The sequence below is a fragment of the Papilio xuthus genome, unplaced genomic scaffold (assembly GCF_000836235.2).
Source record: "Papilio xuthus unplaced genomic scaffold, Pxut_1.1 DF825946.1, whole genome shotgun sequence".
Taxonomy (NCBI): domain Eukaryota; kingdom Metazoa; phylum Arthropoda; class Insecta; order Lepidoptera; family Papilionidae; genus Papilio; species Papilio xuthus.
In genome coordinates this window covers 678,600-702,273 of record NW_013532703.1, presented here as the reverse complement: position 1 = coordinate 702,273, position 23,674 = coordinate 678,600, and the positions used below count along the sequence as shown (strand labels likewise).

The following is a 23,674-nucleotide window of genomic DNA, read 5'->3' as shown; positions in this document are numbered from 1 at the left end:
ATATATTGTATTCTCCTAATATACACTGTATTCTACTAATATATATTGTATTCTCCTAATATACACTGTATTCTCCTAATATACACCGTATTCTCCTAATATACACTGTATTCTGCTAATACAATCAAAGTGTTCATACTTTATTCTCTTAAATTTCATACAGACAATTAGACTGAGTTTATTTTTTTATATGTATTTCTCATTAAAGTATTTATTACACAATTATAACACTAAAATGACATACTCATGACATCATAGGATTGTGAATATTATAAAATTACTGTGGTATTCTTATGGTGGTGACGTCACTACTGTCAATTTCAACTTTCGTGACACCTTTATAGCAATTGTTTTACATATTTGTTGTTTTTTTTAAATAGAACGGAAAATACATCGCCATTTTGACAGATTTGTTAGCTAATTCTGAATTACTACTGACCTCTATATATTATAGATAGGTCATTGCTTTAGCTTCGATCCATCTTAAAAGTTACTGGCAGTTATATCTCAATATTAGTTTGAATCTGAACAGCTACAGTACTGTCATGGCGGAAACTGAATAGGCACAAAATACCACGCTTTAAGCCTGTCTATACTAACCTCCAGGACAGAAGTGCGGCGAGTGTGAGAGCTATGACCAGTGCAGCGGCGAGAGATGCACCAACTGCAACTCCTACCACTTCTCCGTCCACCTCGCATGTTGACCCGTAGTACCCAGATGTACAACTACACATATACACCGATATTAGTCACTGGAACTAAATAATTAAAGAAAAACTATGTGAATGGAAGAAAAAAAATATTTTGCCCACTAGATGGCAGCACCATCGAGAGTTTAAGCACTAACTTTTTTATCGCTGTCGCCAGCGAATCTTTCTACGCGAAATTATAAAAAAAAAACTTAATAAGTAGATTGTAAGTTCTTCTAGACTGTTCTAAATCTAGGCCTTTCAGCGAGATCCGTTCTTATAAAAAAATCAATAATAATTAATTATTTCTAAGATTTTTTTTGGAAATAATAAAGAAAAGTTTTTTTTATTTGCTAGAATGAAGTACAAAAACATTGAGAGATGACGCTAGCGCTACCTATAGAGCACTCAGTTTCTCCCCATTAGAACATTTCCTTGATTTCTGATCAAAGCCATCACAATCTTTAACTCTAAGTGAGGTAAGTTATTTAGTGAAAATCGTGAGATTAAGTGTAACTAATGTGAGAACGAAAGTATTTTGCCAGATATATTTTGGTATTTTAGAGTTTTAGTGTATTTTGTTAGGTATGAGAAAATGTATATATAATACCTGCAGTACGGCTGTCCGTTAGCATATCTACAGACACCGCGGTCGCTGCAGTGCGAGGCGGAGCAGGCGCGGCACTCGCGACCAGCGCGACCTGACCCCTCCGCCGCGTCCAGTGTTGTGTCCGGACACTTACATCTGTTGAGTGAATGAATCGTTCAATTAATGAATATAGAGATTAAAATGAATGGTCCAATGATTGAATTCCAACTTGTGGGTGGGTTTCTGAAATCAAAATCTCCGTGTAAAATATATCTCTTTTTTGTCAAATATGACAGTGATGAGATGTTTATATAGAGATTTTGGTCTCAGAAATCAACGGTAAATGACGTACTTGAAGGCGCCCCACGTGTTGGTGCAGGCGGCGAGCTGGTGACAGTCGTTTAGGTCCGATGAAGCGCATTCATCCACATCTGGAAATAATAATACATTAATTATATTATTATATTAAATGCGAAAAAAAACGCATAATTAATAACTACCAGCTACATATATATATATATAAAATTGGAATGTCTGTATGTGGTATTGAATAAAATCGTATTTCAATACATATTTTGTTTTTAGCTTAACTGATAACTAGAACTTAATTTTTTTATAAATCTCTTTGACTGTATGTCTGTCGGCAATGCCGCATCCTGGGTAATCTCCGGAACGGCTGGACCTATGACGGGAAGTTAGCTGATGGATGCAAGAGTATAGGCTAATTTATTGTACGCCGACGAAGTCACGGGCTACTGCCAGAGGAAATTACCTGCAAGCGGCAACACGCTGCCGGCAGGACTGTCCACCCACAGAGCTGAAGCCCCCACATTGTTGGACCGACGTCGGATGACCCCCAGCAAGTGCTTCTGTATATCTGTTGCCACTGCTGAACGGAGCGTCTCCGCTGTTTCTTGCATCTATACAAATTATTTGAGACTATTACAAAAAAAAATAAGCGACAGGTCTTTTCAAATATCTTGGCGGCTCAAAGTCAAATATTTGGCTACACCTAAAATTGTGTTCTGTACCGCGACTAGCGCAATGTTCCGAGCCGCTATGATATTTGAATATTTCTATTACTGTATATACTGGTAATGAAAAAAAAATAAAGTGTGTTGAATTTAATTCAAGATGTTTCTTTTTACTACTCCCGGCATGTTTGGTACTTCGTATGCATTTTCTTTATTACATGCCGGAGAGAGGGGGACGTCAGTCGATGTTAGACCTTTGGACCGGTAGCACGTGTCGGTACGTGAACTAGCCAAATATAACGCAACGAATGCTACAATTACCCTTGCAATTTACCTATACAGGATTAGTCAAATAATCTAAAAACTCGTTACTTTCAATCGTTCAGAAATTTTTTCATATAAACTTGTTAGCCGTTAAATTGATTAACAATTTAATAACGTCTCATGAAAGTTAACTTAAGTTAAGTTAATAATCTTCATCATCATCATCGTCACCAGCTCGCTATACGTCCCCACCGAGGGGCTCGCAGCCTACCCTAAGTTAAAGGTCAATAATAATACTTCTTACTAATATTATAAATGCGAATGTTTAGATGGATGGATGTTTGTTTGAACGGATCTTGATGAAATTTGGCATACATGTAGAACATAGTCTGGAAGAACACATATGCTACATATTAGAATTTTGCACGGACGGCATCGCGGGCGATAGGTAGTTAAATAAAGCTTACCAAAACAGTATAATTAACGAAGACTCCCTGATTGAGTGGATCACCTTGATGGATGGAATTCACGGAACCGCTCACAAAGTCATCAGAGAAAGGTGTCATAGAGAACGCAGAGTCGATCTAAAAAAACACCATTTTTTGTACAACTCAGGAATCTTATTATATCTTACTTATATTATAAATGCGAATGTTTGGATGGATGAAAGTTTGTAAGAAGTTATTTCTAGAACGGCTGGACAAAAATTTTGATAAAATTTGGCACTCATATAGAACAGTGGTCTAGAGTCATATAGTCTAGAACAGTGGTTCCCAAACTAATTTTGTCTACTGCCCACTTTGAGAATAAATTAAAAAACCACTATAACTTCAAATTAAATTAATTAATTATTGTGACCTATATATGTATATTAACGGAGAATTGTAAAGGAAACTTTTACTATAACCCGCAACTTGAGACCTGCAGCGCTCACAAGGGGGCGTTATCGCACACTTTGGGAAAGACTGATCTAGAAGAACACATAGGCTATTAAGTTTGTTTTAATTCCGCGTGGACGGAGTCGAGGGCGACTTCTAGTAGTGCTATAAAACAAATATTTATAGAGGTAAAATTTAAACACATGATTGTGTCATTATGTTGTTATACATGTTTTTGACAATGAAAATCCAAGGAATGTTTTATATCTGTTGAAATAACTTACCGCTCTAACCGCTTCGTAGCTTAATTGCTGATACGGTTCTGAATCTTTGTCTGCTAATTTATTATCCCAGGCCACCTGGAATATAGTCGTATGGAATTTACATCTTACTAATATTATAAATGCGCATATTTGAATGGATGGATGTTATAAGATATCTCCAGAACGACTGAATTGATCTTGCTGAAATCTAGCATATATGTAGAACATAGTCTGGAAGAACATATAGGCTACTTATTAAGTTTTGGTTTAATTACGCACGAACTGCAAAGCGAGCGACGGCTAGTAGTAATTTAAATGGCGCAGATAAAGTATTTGATGTTAGAAAGATTGGGTCTAATATTTAATCTTAAATACTTTTAAATATAAATTACCTTTCTATCATAAAGTCTGTCTACCCTCAAATTGAGTAACAGGGATACAACACGCCGGCAAGGATCTCTGTGTGTGCGCCGAGCGTACCCCGGCCTGCATTGACAACTGGAAATACCTGCGAATTAAATCAAATACAATAAAATCCAAACCACATTAAATCAAGTATTATTAATAAGAGAGAAAGGAAAAATTCATGGTATAATAACCATAGCGTTTTCAAATTTAAAGAAATTTAACCGATTGAATTTATCCGAAGTTTTTACGGTGAAGGAAAACATCGTGATGCAATCTCGACACATCAGCGAAGGAATTCAAAGAATTGAACAAGCCAGTGTTGAATATGGCCTTAGTCACCCCTAACTAAGGGTAGGCTAACCTAACCTAACCCTTCGGTGGGGACTGATGTGACTGATAGTGAGCTGATGAAGAGATTGAAATTTTTCATAATATTGTGATATACATAGAAAACATGAAAAGTAATGTCACTTATCAATATTAAACGCTATGACAGTCTTTATAAGAATCATAATATATTTTTGTCTTACCTGACTCAGTCCTGCACTTCTCGTTCTGAGCCTGATCGCAAGTTGAGTCGTCACCAACAATACACGTGTCTATCCTATTCACGAGCAATATTCAAATGCATTTAATAAGTAGACCACAATCAATCCCTTTACTTATCAATTTTTAAGAATTTTAGAAAGTAAAAACTTGTAGTAGTGTAACTGAAAGATGTTATGTATAGAGATGATGTACATTTAAATATATAATGACGTCATTGAATGAAAAGCAGAAATAATTTAATGTCATGATAATTCAGTTTCCAGCTCACGGAGAAACTAGTTTTTTTTTGCTTCTCATATGTCTGTGTGACTTCACCATTACGTAGGTTTTTAGTGTTATAAAACTTTAATAATTTACAGTAATAATAAGTAATTCAAATTTTTTATTCATACAAAGAAAATTTTATTGAAATTTAAGTTTAAATTGATGTTAAATTTAGGATCTGATTCAGATGTCTTTTGCTCACCTCACAGTGGGTTGTGGTCTGCGGTACGTTTGGGGGCGGGTGTGTGGTGCGTGTGGGAGATGAGGGGGGTGCGCCGGATTGCGGCGTGGCGGGGGTGAAGGCACGTCGTCAGCTGGGATGGCCACACCGGTTCCAATTGCTGCTCCCAATGCTGGTTGCGGCGACTGTGGTGGTGGTGCTACAAAAGTAAACTATGAGATACTGTCGCTAGTGTTCTTGTAAATAATGAAGAAAGAGTTACCGTGAGTTTCTGAGGTCGAAATTCCGGTTTAAAACATATTGTTATCGTTGATATTTTATACAGAAACTCTATGCTCTCAGAAACCAACGGTAAGAGGATGCAAAGTTAACATTCTCGTAGAAATTGAACTAAAAATGTTTGAAGAAGGTAGCACAGGATTTTATAAAGTCAACAAAATCCTGAAATTACAATAAATAAAATATTGCTAATTTTACTTTTTCTACAAATAATTGCACTAGCATCACTATTGAAGAATTCAATAGCACAATATAACAATAGGAAGAAATGATTAATAATATAAACTATCACCTAATAACTCACGTGTATGATGTGGTCCAGCTTGCACTTTGGTGGGCTGTATACTAGCTGTACTGGAATCGAACAAATTGAGGTACGTCCTCTTGCCATCGATTGACACGAAACCTTGGGACCCGGCAGCGGAGACTATGATGTCATCAGGATCATTCGCTGCGGCGTGCACATTCTGGATGTGAACTGGAAAAAAGAATGTAGATTTTTAGTTTATTGTTTAGTAGAACCTTTGTGCTGTTGTTTTATTTAAAAAATGAAATTCAAATTTAATGGCAAAAGACGATCGAGTCAGCTTTATCTTGAAGAATATTGAATAGCGATTGGGAATTCAATACAAAAATGTATTTGGTCTATAGAACTAATCTTACCAGAGGCACCTCCTTTCTCGCCCGGTCCTTGTATAGCAGAGACTGTAACATCGAATATTTCTCCATATCCCGGTAGCTGGGGCTCGTGTGCTGTGATCACAGAAGCTTCAGGTCTGTACCGTGAACCGTGTGGCTTGAAATCAGGATCATCCAGAACTATGCCAGGTCTAGGCCGGTAAGGGTGGTATGGTATACCTTGAGAAGCTGAAAGAGGAAAACTACCTTAAAGAGCCGTTACTTTTAACATTTAGCTCTAGCTTTGTCACATGCCTCGAAATTTATTAACTGTATTAAGTAAATAACGATCCAAAGAAAGTTTTTTTTAATTTCGCGCGGACGGAGTCTTGGGCTGCTAGTATTGTATAAAAATGGCAGTTTTACTTACGTGGCAGCGGTTGTGAATTGATCGAGGATGATTTGATGTCTTCATTAATACTCGGCTCTATAACTGCAGGAACATGACTTACGAGACCTTCGGTAGGTGTGGGTGAAAGTAACGAGCTGGTTGTTGAACTCACGTCCGATATAGATGATTGTATAAAATGCTCCGCTGCGGTTTGATTCTTCGAATTCTTGATTGGTTTTTCTTCTACAACTTTTTGTTTATCTTTGGTTTGATTATCCTTTTTATTATTGAGTTGTGCATCTTTTTCCTTATCTTTTTCTGGTTTGTTAATAAATGGTTTCTCCGTTGTGGGCTTCTCAGTGGTTGTACGAAATTTCTCTTTCGGTGGTTGCGTTGGTGGATGTGTGGGAGGTTGTGTTGGTGGCGGTTTTGTGGTTGGCGGTTGCGTTGGAGGTTGTGTTGGGGGTTCAGTTTGTTTCTCGGTCGTCGTCGTTTTCTCAGTCGGTTTCTCAGTTGTTGTCGTTGTCGTTGTAGATGTTGTAGTAGTTGTTGGTTCAGTTGTTGTTGTTGTGGTTGTTGTTGTTGAAGTTGTAGTTGTTGTAGTAGAAGTTGTCGTATCTTCTGAGGCAAATTGAATTTCTTCATCAACTTCTGGCGTATTTGTTTCTGGTACGTTTTGAGGAATCGTTTCCTTATCTTCGTGGTGTATATTATTTTCTAAATGACCACTTTCATTTTCATTTACTACTTCTTCAGGATCACCATAATCTATGTTAGGGATATCAATCGGTGGAGGAGGTGGAGTGGGTTTGTATATTTGCATACTAGGGTTCGGTCTCCTATGAGGTGGCCATGGCCGAGGTCTCAGCCAAGGAGGCGACGGTCGACGATACCCTGGTCGATGAGAAGTCATTGGTGGAACAATTTGCTCAGGTAAATTGACACCATGATATGGCGGACGATCGAAAGGGTAGGGAGGAGGTGTTGGATGGAATGCGAATGCTGGAGGTGATACGTTTTGTTCGAGATCCGGCAAAGGGGGAACGTCCGATATTTTAGGCGGTCCACGGTTGTTTATTCTAGAAGCCATCGGTCGCCCCGGTCTGCCATTTAGCAGCTGGGTATTCGCTTGAACGTTAACATTTCCGTTTAATAATTTAACAATTCCTGTAATTATATTTTGAATCTCTGAATTTTGTCGGCCTTGTTCTCTATGGGTAGCTGTCGCAAAAATCGGTTGCACTGCAGACGGCCGTACTTTGGGCCCCGTAGGAGCGAGTGCGCGCCCCTTCGGGACCCTTTTGGCTTCCCCCGGAAACTTAAAATTAAGTTTATCACCAAATCCTTCAGAGGATACGAACATTTCCTCATCTTGATCGTGTAAAAATACTAGAGTTTTCGTTGGTGTAATGTCATAGTACTTTCTCTTATTATGAAGTTCTAACTCGTTGTCGATTTCATTGTGATTCGATGTGGGTATTTCTTCCATATTAATAGACCTTGATTCTCTGTCATTCGGATCGGCGGATCTCGCTACTATGAAATGATTATCTACTTCTTCCTCTCCATCCACAATTTTTTCTAGTTCCGATTCTAGTTCTACATCAAATTTGGCACTAGGTTCTATCCTAAAAGCTAAGTTTTCTGTGTTTGTTGTTCGTAATACGTCGTCTAGATTTAATTTTTCGTTGATTTCAGACTTTGGTGATAGTTGTGATATTGTGTATGTTTGTTCATAACCTGAAACAAATAAATGATATACATTTTATTTAAAACTTATTGACATTCTTAAAGAACCAGGCCCTAAGTTATTATTATGTAGAAGAATATCATCTTCAGTAAAATGAACAAATTTACTTGGGTCTAGAATCTATTTAAAATACGAAATAAACATCCATAAAGAGAATCCGCTTATAACAGTTGCGACTTGAAATTCTCAAGAAAATTACTGTTCCAATCCCAGACATGTCTGGTTCCGGTGCAACTAACTGAAAATAAGCTATTACTAGTTCTTGCAGCTCGTTCCACGAACTTAACAGTGTTAACAGACATAATGCGAGCTCCGTGTGACATAATTTGACGTGTGACATAACGCCAGACAAGTGTACGGTACTGTAAAGGGAACAATAGGACTGCTGCACGTAACAGAACACATTGCGACTGATAATCAAATTACTCGTCACTTTCACTAGCACATATGAGTGACTGTTAACTGTGGGTAGTATTATTATTTAAATGATTATTGTCTAAAATTAGTATGTGTAATTTCTATACCTCTAGATACATTTTCTACGTGCTAGAAGCCTAATTGAAGTCCTGTTCGCCTTCCTCGGAAGAGATGAGAATATGAGTTAGATTTAGCATAGAAGGGGACGCGTAGGATGAATTAATATCCTCTGTTTATGCGTCCCATCCTCTCACGATTATAGGAAGAATGCGGCAAATACATGGGCAACGATTGCTTTGCTTTTTTGGCGAATTCAATTGCACGTTTGCCACTTTATACTGTAACAAATTTAGATATATTCTTAACATAGATTGTCAATTTATCACAATAAACAAATCTATCTGATTTTTTTCATCAAAATTAACAATTAAATTCCATTACCACCGACAGCTGGGTACCAAAACGTAACTTGAAATAACAAAAAAGTTCAAGTCATCATGTACACCCGCCCACTAAGTAGAGACTCCATCACTAGAGTATATGGTACAAAAGTAGCGTATACTGGTTGTGCTACCGTACGTACTGTTTCTCCGTCACGGTCGAGCGACGTTAAGTATCGGAAGATGGAGGTTTCTATTCCAACGTGTGTAAAGAGAAATGCCGAAATACTCGAGCCGGTGAATATTCAAGTAATTTAAAGTTGTATTATTAATAATTTTACCAAGGTTACCAATTACTTTAAGATATACTAGGCTTTGCATTGGAGATGCCGGGACACTGACAATCGTACCCTAGCTGTTTTAAGTCATTACCCTGTCTTTTACCCAAAATGCAGGGTATTTTACGAAGGTTCCACCAACCTTATACCAAATAAATTCCTGCTTGATACCTTCACGCGTTTTTTGAGAAAAAGGGTCTTAACAGACAGACGGACGGATAACAAAGTGTTCCTATAAGGGTTCCGTTTTTTTCCTATGAGTTACGGAACCCTAAAAAAGGCTTATGTATTTTATAATATTGTTACGACTGTGATAAAACAACAAAATATAAATGTTAAAGAATGAACATAGAATTTCGTTAATAACTGAATCACATCTAATTTCCTTGTTATGGTTTTAGCATATAAGAAGGGTTCTATAAGGGTTCCGTTTTTTTCCTATGAGGTACGGAACCCTAAAAACCTTTCTCCCAATTTACCAATATCTTTGTCTCGATCTTGATAAAGATAATGTTGCGCAAAGGGAAATCGTATTATTATAATTATCGTTAGATCATATAATTTCTTGTATAATATAAAATTAACACAATATGGAAATGTTAACAACCAGTTTATGCCCTATATGGTGAAAGTCGCATTTCGGTAGTTTTGAAGACTTTCTATACTAAAAAAGTGTTATATAAGTTACGATCATAATATCATGTTTATTATATTTGTTGCTAATTTACAAATCTATGTTACATAACGATTTTTTTTGTGCCATGAATTTAATATGAGATATAATAACTATCTGAAGTCTTAAATCTATGATATTAAATAAAATGGTACAAACGAATAATTAACTAAAATATATTATTAAAAGGAGACCCTTTAGGCAAGGTTCCGAAGATACTGGCAGCGTTCTCCCTTTGAATAGCTATACTAATTCTTTGTCCGAGGTAACTGCCAGCTCTTCGGTACCATGTGATGTCGATTAACTTTTTTGATATTTCCTTAAAAAGCCTTAAAGCGCTATCACCCCACGTACCAAGGGTCTCGACGCCGAATGGGACAAAATCATATTCGGAGCCTAGACCCCTGTATTTGCTTGCTTTAGCATTTTCCGCCGCTTCACAAGCCGCACCCGCTCTGTTGTTGGTTCCATGTAGATAGGGAAGGGGCAGCGTGTCTGAACAGGTTGCATCCCAAACCAGCAACCGACCCATCTTCCATGGAATCAAACTCATACCGTCAGGATTACATATAATTACAACATGCGAATGATAAGATTGATTTGTTTGTTTGTACTACTAACTGGTAAACGGAACTCGCTGAAATTTGGCATAGATGTAGAACATAGTTCAGAAGGACACATAGACTACTTATTCTCGTAGATGGAGTAGCGGACGACAGCTAGTTTATTATATTTAGCTTTATTTGTATTAATAATAAATATTCTTTAAAACTTTGTAAACAATGTACAATCGTTTCTCTTTAACAAAACTGATACTAGAATACGTATAAATACAGCTATCACAACAGTGGAGTTCAACGGTTAGATTGTCCACAGTGTTGATATTATTAAAACGATGACATTTCCAAAATCCAGTTGCAATCAAGTTTTTAAAGTCCTACTTTTGTCATATCGAAAGGTTGAAAACTAGTTGTGTTGACTGCTTGTATAATGTTGAATAGTAAAGACACCTGTTCAGTTGATTGCTGCGATGTGGCCCCATTCTATAGAATGCAGTAGATTCGTGATAAACATATATTGAGGTTAGTTTTGTTATTAAGTATATAGACTACTTGAATATTCATATGCATATGTACTTCTCTCGGTGTATAAATTAACATTAAGAAAAAGTTATATGCTGAGAGTATAGAGCTGATATAAAATTATTTGAACTAGTGTTATGATTCAACTAGTTGTCGCCCGCGATTCCGTCCCGACTTAAAAAATAACTTAATAAGTAGCCTATGTGTTCTTCCGACTATGTTCTATATGTATGCCAAATTTCATCGACATCAATCGAGACTTTAAAACAAACATCCATCCATTCATCCATAAAAACTTTAGCATTTATAATATTAGTATTATAACAAGACCAAGAATGATACCTTTTAACTCATGTTTTCTAGACAAGTAAATATTTGCCTGTGCTAGTCTAGTCAGTATAGTTCCACAACCCGTGTTTCATTGTACAAGCAATGAGCTTTGTCTATTATTGATAAATAATGGATATAAAGGATAAAGGTACAGATACAAAAGGATCATAGACTCAACATCAATTGTTATGAGTCATTAACTGTTTATCACACCTTGACTGGACGGCCATTATTCATTTAGTAATCCTATTATCTCCTATTCAATTGTCATTAATAATGAAATACGTGGTTCCTAATAAAGGTACGCATCCATTGGTCTGCAACGCACCGCACGCACGGATTAAACGATTTTGCTTTGTCTTGATGCAGGCGGCACGGATGATAGACGCATCGCTATAAAGCAAACTGAAATCCGTTGCGGGCCGTGCGTGCGGTTCGTCCGGTGTTGGACAATGGACACGTACCTTAAGAGCGTCTTGGTATTGTAAACAAACAAACGTCATTCTCCTAAGACGGCCATTAAACTATTCCATATTTTTATAAGTGGAAATTGTTACCTCTACTGACATGATATTTGTATTGCATATAGTCGTCCCTTTCATTCTGTTTGCCAAAACAGGGAAAACAATATAATTACAGACGAAACCAACTTTTAGATTACCATCTATAAGCTCCTTACATCCATTCTGAGGATCAAAATTGAAGTACAAATTTCCGTAAATAACCTCTTGTCAGCGACTCAGAATGATTCCGTGGTACCAAAGATTGCCACGTCATTGACATGACAGTTTTTTTTTGATAACAGTATTTGACAACTTTGTCGTCGATTTATACAAATAAGCAATATAAGATGACAACTGCAAAAAGTTGATTAGAAATTGTCCAGGTTAATGACCTTAGAAGTTAGCTGGAAAGCTTAATATTATGCTGCATACTTTCTACATTGATTTTATTATGAAATGCAATTTACATACTCTCAGAGACCGGGGAAAGTATAAATCTAAGTATAATATTCAATAAACTAATCTTAATAATATAATATTTCATGATTAATCCGACGTTCTTACGATGGAGGAAATCATTGTGATGCAACCGGCATATCGGAGAAGAAATTCAAAGAAGTTAATCCGCATTCTAGAACTGGACGAGCCACAATAATAAATTAAATAAATAGATTTCCACTATAATCTAGACAATCAATGTCTGAATAAATATATATTTGTGTTAATATTGAAAATTATTTTGGAACTTATTAATGATTTTTTAATACGTCATTAAAATAGTATCGAATGGAACGTGATCTTTAAAATTCATTCTTAACACACGTCGCACGGCGATTGAGGTCAATGACCTCATAAAAAGCTTCTAAAATGGCTACCAATTATATCTACATCAAACATGTTAAGGTATTGAGGGCTGTAGATGACTCAGCTATTTTGTAAATGCCTATTTCGTATACATTTATTTATATTATATATTTATATTTATCTAAACAAAACACAAAACATGTAACATATAGTTAGATGTCGATCGCTAGTACATTACATTATGTAAATAGCAAACAAGGGCGTTTTGGGTGTTTCGGGAGTGTAAGCCTACAGTAATTTAGTTCTATTGTGACTCGTATCCTAAATGGTTAAGGCAATTTTAAAGATTGTAGTCATTAGATTTACACTTACTTAAGTCGTAAGTTCAAAGAAGAAATTCAAAGATATGTGTGAAGTCAACCCGCACTGGGCCAGCGATATTGACTATGGCCTAGTCATCCCAACTTAGGGTAGGTTCCGAGCTCCTCAGTAGGGACGTATAATCAGCTGATGACGATACTTAAGTCATAAGCTGCATGGGGACAGTTATCGAAAGTATACTGTAACTGTTAACCGATGGCCGCGGACAGGTCTAGGCGCGGCTGTTAGCTATTTGGGTTCCTCCGTTATTTTACACAACATACCTTTGGATACTTAAGTGTCAATTTATTAAGAAAAATCTTTATTTAAGACACAGTCCCTTTAGGAACTGTGGGTTTATTAATCTACACATATTAATAAAATTGGAGTGTCTGTTATTAAATAAAGCCAATTTATTTGAATCGAGAATAAAAATCTCGATTTTGACGGGAAGGAAGCTGATGCACACGAGCGTATTGCTACTTGTTTATTTATTTATTCTGCGCGGACGAAGTCGGGCGACCGCTAGTCTAGATTAAAATGCTATAATGTTAGTATTTTATAAATATTCTTAAAAATAAACTATTCCTGGTATGAGTAACTAGTTGAATCTTCTAATACAAATAAACATTTCAAAACCTTGCATTTTCGGAGGAAATGTGTGTCAAGAGCCAAGACGAATTATAATTGTGTTCGAAAATTGTTCTCATTCCTACAAGTATACTGCAATAGTCATTTATGTAGTACAATTGTGTGAAGCAGCTATGATGAGATGTATGTAATGATGGGTTCTCATTACTGAGACACTTGTACAGTCAGCTGCATAAATATTTATACATTTCCAAAATTTCAGAATTTACTTACTTATTAAACATAATTAAGTATTCGCCAACAGCAACTATTCATAGTTGGAAGCATAATGGCGGATACGCGGATATATATTTTTAAAACCAAAGGCGTATACAAGTTTCTGAAGCTATGTATATGTATATTTATTTATGTAGCTGACTGTACATTATTAATATCTCAGGTTTTTTTCTATAAGAATGGACAAGGATGATCAACATACGTGTTAAGCGCAGTGAAATAGATATATTATCTGTCTTTCTCTAAGTATCCCTACGAGACAAGCGAAGCCTGTACCGTGGTTTACTTTCACCTCGGATCACGAAGGCTTTCGTTTTTGTCTAACCGAATTGTTGCCTTACTAATTGAGTGTAATATACAATGACTAATATAAACTATATGAGTATTATTTGATATTTTGTTGCGACAAGTTATAAAGTCTAAAGGCTAAACATACACGGATGGCAATCGATTGCTTGAAGCTGACCGTGTACGGCAGCCTTATAGAATAATTACGACTTGTATTTAATAGGTTGGATATTTATATTACTTCAAATTTTGTAATCCAAAAATGTCATTATCTCTTTGCTATTTATGTGACCGGAAAAACAAAATTGTGTCTTGCAATTCGATTTATTAAAAAAAAAAACAATTTATTTATACTATAAACATAATACGTATCTTTTTACATTTTAAATGAATCGTAACTCGTACACATAATACGGATGTCCGTAATAGCTTTTTCATACCATCAATAATGATATAAAAAGTTTTTATAAGCTAATGTAAGAATTTGGCGATCTGTAGGCGATGGGGGAACGACCCCGAGTCCTTGAGACCGTCTCACGACTCTAAACAGCTCGAGAAAATTGACACGCATTAAGGTAGCGATACACCGAACAAGTATGACGTCATAAAGTGGCTTTTTTAACTTTAGTAAATTTCATAATATACTAATAACGCGAATGATACATTTAGATTAAATTTGACTTATATTTACTATTAGTAGGCTGTGCTTAGTAAACATAACTTAATTCTGTACTCAGAAACGTTTAACGGTGATATAAACGGTCCGTTTAGAGTAAGGTGGCCTCTAGATTTAGTATAATCTATCTTAGTGCGGCAGTTACATACATAATATGTAACAAATACAAACATAACTTTATCATCATACAATTAAATATACATATAAGTACTTCGCTAGCAGAAAATTCTATTCTTCATCTTGATAACTGAACAGTATATTTCAATCCATTGAAATACACAATAGTAATTGTGATGTATTTTACACGTTGTGTGTCACTGGCCTTATCGACATTATTTGTGTCGGAGTAAGAGGAACCGAAATGCTTTGTTAATTCTTCATTTGATAGTTTTTTGTTAACATTTCTTGTACCGTGTTGTGGCTGATGTAATATATCTAGAGAAAATTACATAAGTAAAAATTATACTCTACTATTGGGAACATTGATGTAAAATTACTTTGTTTTTATCGAAAACTGGTAGAGGTACAATTTTAAAACAAGATGTATATAGTACTCGCTTCATGTCTTTAGATAATTTCTTGTACATTTACGACTGAACATAATAAACAATCCCTAATATTTTTTTATTATTTGTATCGATCGGGCTTTAAGATAAAAAAAGATTGCGAAACAAATTATTTAAAAAAATAACTTAGATAAGCAGAAACGCATAAGAACGATTATTGGGTTAAGCCTTAGTGTTTATTATTATCAATAATAACAACATTAACTTGATGCAAAAACTTAAGTAAGTAATAATGGCAAGCAGTGTAAGGTAAGTGATGCGCGTCCCACAAACTACATTGCACCTTCAATAACAACCTCTATAGCCTACTTAAGTAATAAGTTAATCGTTTTTATAACGATCTTTTGAAGGTAATGTTAAGTTACTCTTATTTGTAGAATTAATGTCCGTAATTTTTATCCTAATATAGTCGTTTCTTTGACTTTTACGATATTGTAACATAGATAAGAAAATGTGCAAAATTTAAATAAATTTAAGCTAAATTCAAATCGAAAGAAACTACATTAAAACATTATTGCAGTACAAAATAGATCAATTGTCACATGTAACATAATATGTTATACGATAAGATGTAACATGTTACAAAAATAACAACTCACCATTAACAACTTGTATGAGTATCGCGAACAGCGCTGCGCAGAGCCGGCAGCGCGTCCGCCATCGCCCCCTAGCGGCCATTTTGTTTTGGCGGCAAACTTGACAGTTCACTGACGTCCATCCGTACCACTCCACATTACTTACACAAAAAACTATCCGAATTTTATTCACGTAAGATCACATTTGTTGTTATCTGTAACAATGAAAAATATGTTAAAAATGTATGCAACTTTGTAAAAATTAAAAGAAAGATAATCTCTGACGAAAGACGTAAAATTACTGAGTGTCATTTTTGTATTAAGGGTTTATCGTATCTTCTCAATCGTACTTTTCCTCAATTGGTCTTAGATTGATTTTGTCTAATAAGATCATTAGTTTATTGCGAGGAATACAATGGCATTTTGCCAATTGTAAACTAAACAGTTAGTTTACTATAACATTATACAAACAGCAATTACCTTCCAACCAGTACAAAAGACTTCAACGAGTCGTTTAGAAAATCTTGCAAATCATGCATTAATTCTTAAAGTTTTTTGGTAATATTTCATTATTTTTTGTTAATTTGAACATAAACACTTAATATATTTGAAGTTTAATTTAGTCAATTTTATTGTCATTCTTATACAAAATCTGCAGGTAAACTATACAAAAAACGAACCAACATTCACGTTAAACTACGTAAGTTAAAAATTATCAGTAGCTACTGTGGTTTGACCTACTAACATGTTATCATGCAAAAACGTAACGTGAAGAGACGTACAGTCACCTTCATTCGCGGTAATACAGTTACAAATTACAATAGATTTCGCCACTTCTTTTACAAATACATATTGTCATGTCGAAGTTTAAACGAATGTGGGTTTACCTGATCTATACCCCTGATGGAATACTATGGAATAAGATATGGTTATAAAATTTACAAACATTTACATCTTTAAAGGTGTAACACCAGCAACATGCCCAACTGTACCGTCAAGGTACCCATTTAGGTGAAGTGTCATCTGACGTTCACAATGCAATTCGGTCGAAAAATATTCATAACAATATACATACGTGCTAAATTATAGTTCTTATTAAAATATACTATACGATATCTGAAGTCTGACTGTACTTATCGGTAACGATGTCAGAGACTAATATTGAATAATAAACACATAACAGTCACAACCGCATTGAAATGTATTTGGCGTGACCAAATATATCTATAGAAAACTGACTGCCATATAAAATATAGGATGTGGTAAGTGTACATAATATTTGTGTACATAAGAATCCTGTATAAAGCAATCATAGGGTCAAAAAACGTCTATCAAAGACTACGATAGTCGCCGAACATCCCATCGTTTACTATTTATCCAATTTGTAAAATTCTGTCTGTCTTCATCCATACATAAAACGGCTCGACTGTCGGTACTTTTCTGAAAGCTAGCTAATTAGGGCTTCGTGATAGATCTACTTACGATTAATGTATTATAGTATAGTAGTAACCACATGAAAATATGTGGCGAGTTTAAAAGACGTTTAAGTATACATTTTTACTATGATTTCTATTATTATAGTTTTTTTTTGTAATCTGTTATTCGGCCAGAAACTTAATGCAATAACCCAGTTAGAGTACAAACTTAGAATAAAAAAGGACCTGTGAGTAAGCAAGTAGGGATCGACCGCGAGCTCGCTGCGACATATTTGGGGAAGGAAACCATTAAAATGTTCAGCCACGTTACATAATATAAAAATATGCAAGTCAATAGCAAGAAAGTAAAGTAAGAGAAATTTTATTTTCACTAATAACATAAGAAAGTTCTAATTTATTAATGAAACTTAACAGATATTATGTAACTTTATAATGATACTAACTGCCGCCCGCGACTTCGACAGCGCGGAGTTAAAAAAAAACGAAATTAGTAGTCTGTGTGTTCCTCCAGACTATGTTATATATCCATGACAAATTTAATCGAGATCCGAGAGAGCTTGATCTGTTCTGGAGATATGTACGTTATAACAAACATCCATCCATCCATGTAAACTTTCGCATTTATAATATTAATAAATTTTACATTTTTTTTATTTGGCTTTAAGCTTTAAATTTACGAAGAACTTTAACCAACCCAGCGCGTCTCGCCTATCCTAAAGTATCTTTAGGATAGGCTTGACGCCGTCTGTAAGGTGGTATAAACTAAAATTATTTTTTCTTTGGATATGGTACATATAAATTTGTATTTACACCTTGTAATAATAGAAGCGGCCTACAGTTAAAATGCAAAGTATAAAGGACACATATTCGCGAGTCGTGCCACATCTAGTAGCTATATACGAATACCTAAGTAATTGTTAATTCACGTGGCAGTTCGAGCGTACAGTAACGGTGGCTTGATCAAACGTTGGCGTGTGTGCCCAATGTTTGCTCAAACTGTCCTGGAATGCTGGCCTAGATCCTACGTTGCATTATAGAGTTATAGAGGTAACACCTATGGGGTCATCCATTATGTATATGACATTAACTCTGTGTATATTACAAACAGTATACACAGAGCTATATAGTATGAGAGTTATATTTAAATGATATAAAGAGAAGACGTATAGTGATAGGGGTAAAGTGACCTTATTTGATTGACGAAAGATAGGTCTATTTGAAGGACGAAGATATACGCTGACTTTATGACATAAATTTAAGAAATCGAGATAATATCGATTACGAGAAAAACAATTATTTTATTCTACATAGTTAATTTTCGGCTTACTATTAAATCTTTATAATAGACATTTTAAACTGTTTAAGATAATAAATTATTTACTTTAACAGTTAATATAATGTAAAAGAGAGCGTATAATCTAGTTAAGCCTGCTAATTACTGTACTCATTCAATATCACTTCACTTATATTTTAGTTATAGTTAAGTTTAGGTTAATTATAGTTAATGTTCTTCTTTTTTAAAGTACTACGTTACCTTAATATATCAATATCAAGTACATGAGAGAAAAATACAAAAATGAGTAATATCTTCACGGCGTATACGTACGAGTGTAGACACGGACATGCGTTAACGGTACGACAGGTGGTGACCTACATACCATCCGCGCTGAGCTATCGACTAACAACCCGCCTTGTTTATTGATGCTTACGTGTCGTCTTTAAATATGTCCGTGAGGCTTCACTGACAATACTTTAAGACAGTAAATTGAACTATCTGAAACTAGCTGTCGCTTGCGACGCCGTCCGCACGGAATTAAAAAAAAAGTTAATTAGTAGTCCATGTGTATGTTCTACATCTAAGAAGAAAGTCAGCGAGATTCATGCATTCGTCCTGGAGATACCTTCAGATGGAGATAACAAACATCCATCGACCCCTCCAAACATTCACATTTATTGTATTAGTAAGGAGTAAGAGGTGTACGATAGCGTTATCCTAATTTTAGTCAAACTAGACTTGATACCTTGACTCAGATGAAGATGTCGAGGACAGAGTGAAGTGGAAGGGACTGATTGGAAAATCCACCACCTTGTGGGATACGAGCTAGACAGAGTCAGAGTGATACTTGATACCTAGACACACCAAATCGTGGAAAACAATGTGGTTCGTGTTGACCTGTGTACATAAGTTGAATATCTTCATTTTTCATACATCATCGTCATTTGATTCGTTATCACACAACAGTGTCGACACTAACTCGAGTCGTCATTGTTAGAAGCGGATCTGCGGCTGCGATGTAGCACGGTGCTATTAAGCATGAATCAGAGATCCGGCCGAGTTGCAATAGTTGTCTTGCGCAAGTGCTGCTCGCGAGTTGTGACGCTCTACCACTGTACGAGCTAATTGTCTGTCGCTACGCTTTTGTTTTGAACATCTTTAGTAATTCGCTTTTGTAACACAACTTTTGAATTATTTTGTTGTTATTACCTTATCAAGATTCATTTATGAGCATATTTAAGGATAGAGTCCGTAGAAGCACTGCTTTACGAATATTCCACTTGACAGGTGCAATACCACGACTACACAAATGACGAGCATACTCCGCCTGAAGAGTGTTATGCACCGGAGACCAAATTTTAATCCCCTTACACTTCAGATCATTCTCTAATATGATTAAAGGAAAAGGGTGGTGGATATGTTTCAACGATCTTGTTGCGTTTGTTGTTGCTGCCAGGACATATTGTAAATAAAAATAAAATAAACCGGATTATAAAGTAATCGGAAGGACGTAACTCGTCCATCGTTCAAATTGTGCAACGTTCAGTGAATCACTCAGTGCTCAACTATTACATAACAAAATGACGTACGAGATATTTGTTGCGGGCGGAAAATAAATTAAAAGGACAAAATTCTCATGTTGTTACTTTACTGAATTTTTATAAGTTTTTATAAGTTAGCCAATTAAGCGTTGGTTTCTGAGCCCAAAATATCTGTACAAAATCTTTGATATGACAAATATAGATAAATATATGATTTATACAGAGATTTTAATAAGTAAAACTTAGTAGTAACGTGGATCTTACTATACGTATATGTTATGAAACCTAAACAAAAAAATAAAAATATTTTTATGTAAAAAGTGCAAGTAAACAATTCTCTTATTATAGTAAATAAAACCTGAGCCCGCATATGTATTCCCTTTGCATTTAAAGTGAAAACTATTACAGTGATAGTGCTATCGTAATTGGATGTACAGTCAGCTGCATATACATAAAGACAGCTTTAAATACTTGTATAAGGCTTTGAGTACAAAAATACGTATACACTTATCCGTCAATGACATGTATGGTCTGAAACATACGGACGGACATATGAATATATTATATATTTTACAAATCGAAGTATACAAGTATTAAGGTTTGACTTACTTGATTTAAACTCCTATGTCCCCGTAGTAAGGGAGAGAGCGTCCCCAGTGCACATTAAGGTTTATAAATGTTGTATTATTTATGAAGCTGACTGTACTTCTAGAGAAATTTTATTTTTCTATATATTATTTTATATTCATTTATTTCACTACCACAACATTAGTTCGAAAACATATTGTGTAAAAAAACAAAGATCACAACATGTTTTTCTACGGGAGTTTAGTAGTGGAAACTCAGTGGAATTTGGGCTTTACAGTAAGCATGTTGACACAAGAAATTCCTATATGAATCGTAAAAGCAGACTAACGGAATTTATCTAGATCAATATATTAATATTTACGCAATATTTGTCTAACTGTTTTATTGAATGTAGGATACATAACGAATTTTCTACGGTAAAGTCACGAATATGTATTTATAGTTATTTATAACTAGGTGTCGCCCGCGACTCCGTCCGCGCGGAATTAGAAAAAAACTTAATAAGTAGCCTATGTGTTCTTCCAGACTATGTTCCATATCTCTACCAAATTTCATTAAGATCCATTGAATCCTCCCGGAGATACCTTCAAACATACATCCGTCTAAACTTTAGCATTTATAATATTAGTAAAATATTTAATATCGTATAGTGATCTTAAACTGATTTCCACTTGGAGACTAATCGCTGGACTCTGCACTTTAATGTAATGAGACATGCGACTCCATAAAAACGCATCGGTCTTGTTGCATAGTCAGTGGAAATACACTTAACCGCATGCAACAACGGCCGAAGTCTGAGAACCGGTCAGGGAAGTGGAAATATTTGGGTTATCTCGTGCCAGTGCCGCGGTTACCCACTTTACAATGTTTGTGGGCTACTCTCGCTTACAATCCTTGACATTGAGTTAGGATTTTAAAAAACATCCTCCTACTATGTTTGAATAAACATATATATTTTTAATATTTGTAGATATTATTATTTTTATTAAGTTAAAACAAGAGGAAGAACTATTTTTGTCATTTAAAATATCCTAATCTTACTATGGATGGATGTATGTAAGAAGTTATGTCAAGAACGGCTCAACGGATCTGTATTTGGCACAGATATAAGAATATAGTCTGGAAGAACTCATAGGCTACTTTTTTTTTTTATTTCCGCACAGACTGAGTCGCTTACCTCACAGGTACTCGCTTAGGCTCACTGGCGACAGTTGATGTTTACAACATGCCAGTTGTATGCCAGCGCTGATTTTAAGCAATACTGTCCTAATGTAAACCAGGAATTAATTTAGCTATAAAAATAGGAACTTACATGTAGTCAATTCAAGCAAAAAGTAGAGGAAAGTATTGTACTTCCAAATTATAGATAATAAAACTATATTTGTTCGAGATCTTTTCTTTCGAGAATCTTTTAAGTGAAATCCGGTTAAAAATTTCGTAAACTCCATATGAATAAGAATCACTTTACAGTAGGTATTGATATTTTTATCCACAGACTTTAAAAATGCTAACGCATTCATTGATATGCGAGGAAGCGTTCAGCCCACTTTTTACTCTGTATTTTTTGGGTGAAATCATACAAGTATAGTCAGATTAGTAAACAAAAGAACTAAAGAATTACTTTTTCATTCAGAATCGAGTTTGGTATGTACTCTACACTAAAAGTATTCTTAGTGACGAATGATTTGAGTGCTGGAACTAAACAGCAACATGAAGCATTTTTCCAAGTTAAAAAGTTTACAAAAATTAGATTTTGATTTGAAACATATAGTTTAGTTCCCTTAGCAATTGGTTCCGTTTACCCAGTTGCGTGCTAGCGTGAATATATACGGTTATATGCATGGTGGCAAGTGAAGCAACACCGTTTCTAAGCTATGGATCATCGAATCTAATTGTTTTCATACTGCTTTCTACGACGCTGTAAATTTAATTTGAATTAATTTAATAGGTTTTCTTTTTTTATTTATACCCTTTTGATGCTGCTCAGTGTACATATATGTATGACAACTTTAAAACTAATATTTATTTTCTAGTTAAAACATATTAGTATCGTAAGTATAATTTGACTACATTCAAAGGCCCTATATACTCATATATGTACATACATATTGTTAAGTCCTTTTTGAAGTATGGAGTATTCTAAAAAAATGGATGATAAAGCTTTAAAATCGATTTAGTTCTTAATCTTTCATACCGATTTTGTCAACGTATAAGCATTTATAAAGATCCGTTTTCATTATACTAAAAATATAGGATGTGGTTTGTAAAAAAAACTATGAAGAAACCCGGACGCTTTCCTTACGGGGTGTAGAATCAAGGCCGGCCAACGGGGGCAAGTCAGAAAAAACTAAACAAACCAGCCCCAGGCCTGGCTTTAATACAATAACATCGATAATCGATATCTGTTCAAAATTGACCAATCAATACTTTTAAAAAATTTATTATAACTGATAAGCTTAACACACAATTAAGTGTTTTGTGTGACATTGTATTTAATTAAATAGTACAAATTCTTACCTTTAATTATTATTATATCAGCTGTTTGAATCACAAAAGTATGCTAAAAGCAACAAGCACTAATTTTTTTTACACGTTATACCAACTTTCACATTTTACAATCCACTGACACACGAGTTCCGTATACAAAAAACAGTCAAGCAAACATTTTACCAATTTTAATTATGTCTGACACAAATAATTTAATTCTCATTTAACAATCACAAATATTTTTCTCAATAAGAATTTTTAAATACAAGCGTCGAACTAAAATTCTATAATGTTCAAACATGCGCGCGCAGTAATGGCCGATACGGACTGCCGCGTTTCGAAGACTTCACACAAGTCTTGAGAGGAAAAGAGATGAAATATATGATTGTC

The 23,674-nt window shown here is 35.0% G+C and overlaps 1 protein-coding gene across 1 annotated transcript; it reads right to left on the bottom strand.

Annotated features, from left to right (window-relative positions):
* Positions 1–590: 590 nt before the first annotated feature.
* On the bottom strand, positions 591–23,596 carry pwn (calcium-binding EGF-like domain-containing protein pawn). Its single transcript, XM_013320197.1, has 14 exons — positions 23,315–23,596; positions 15,981–16,171; positions 6,387–8,087; positions 6,002–6,205; positions 5,643–5,816; positions 5,081–5,258; positions 4,596–4,669; positions 4,050–4,165; positions 3,679–3,753; positions 2,984–3,100; positions 2,051–2,198; positions 1,631–1,709; positions 1,300–1,434; positions 591–726 (listed from the first exon to the last, which is right to left on the bottom strand). Exons 2-14 carry the CDS (start codon positions 16,057–16,059, stop codon positions 591–593), a joined length of 3,216 nt encoding a protein of 1,071 aa, XP_013175651.1. The 5' UTR covers positions 16,060–16,171; positions 23,315–23,596.
* Between the last annotated feature and the right edge of the window lie 78 nt (positions 23,597–23,674).

Excerpts from the sequence above, each read along its gene's own strand:
- pwn (XM_013320197.1), bottom strand. The coding sequence starts at position 16,059 with ATGGCCGCTAGGGGGCGATGGCGGACGCGCTGCCGGCTCTGCGCAGCG. Across the intron at positions 8,088-15,980 it reads ACTCATACAAGTTGTTAATG|GTTATGAACAAACATACACA; the intron begins GTGAGTTGTTAT and ends TATTTGTTTCAG. Across the intron at positions 4,670-5,080 it reads AGACCACAACCCACTGTGAG|GATAGACACGTGTATTGTTG; the intron begins GTGAGCAAAAGA and ends GCTCGTGAATAG.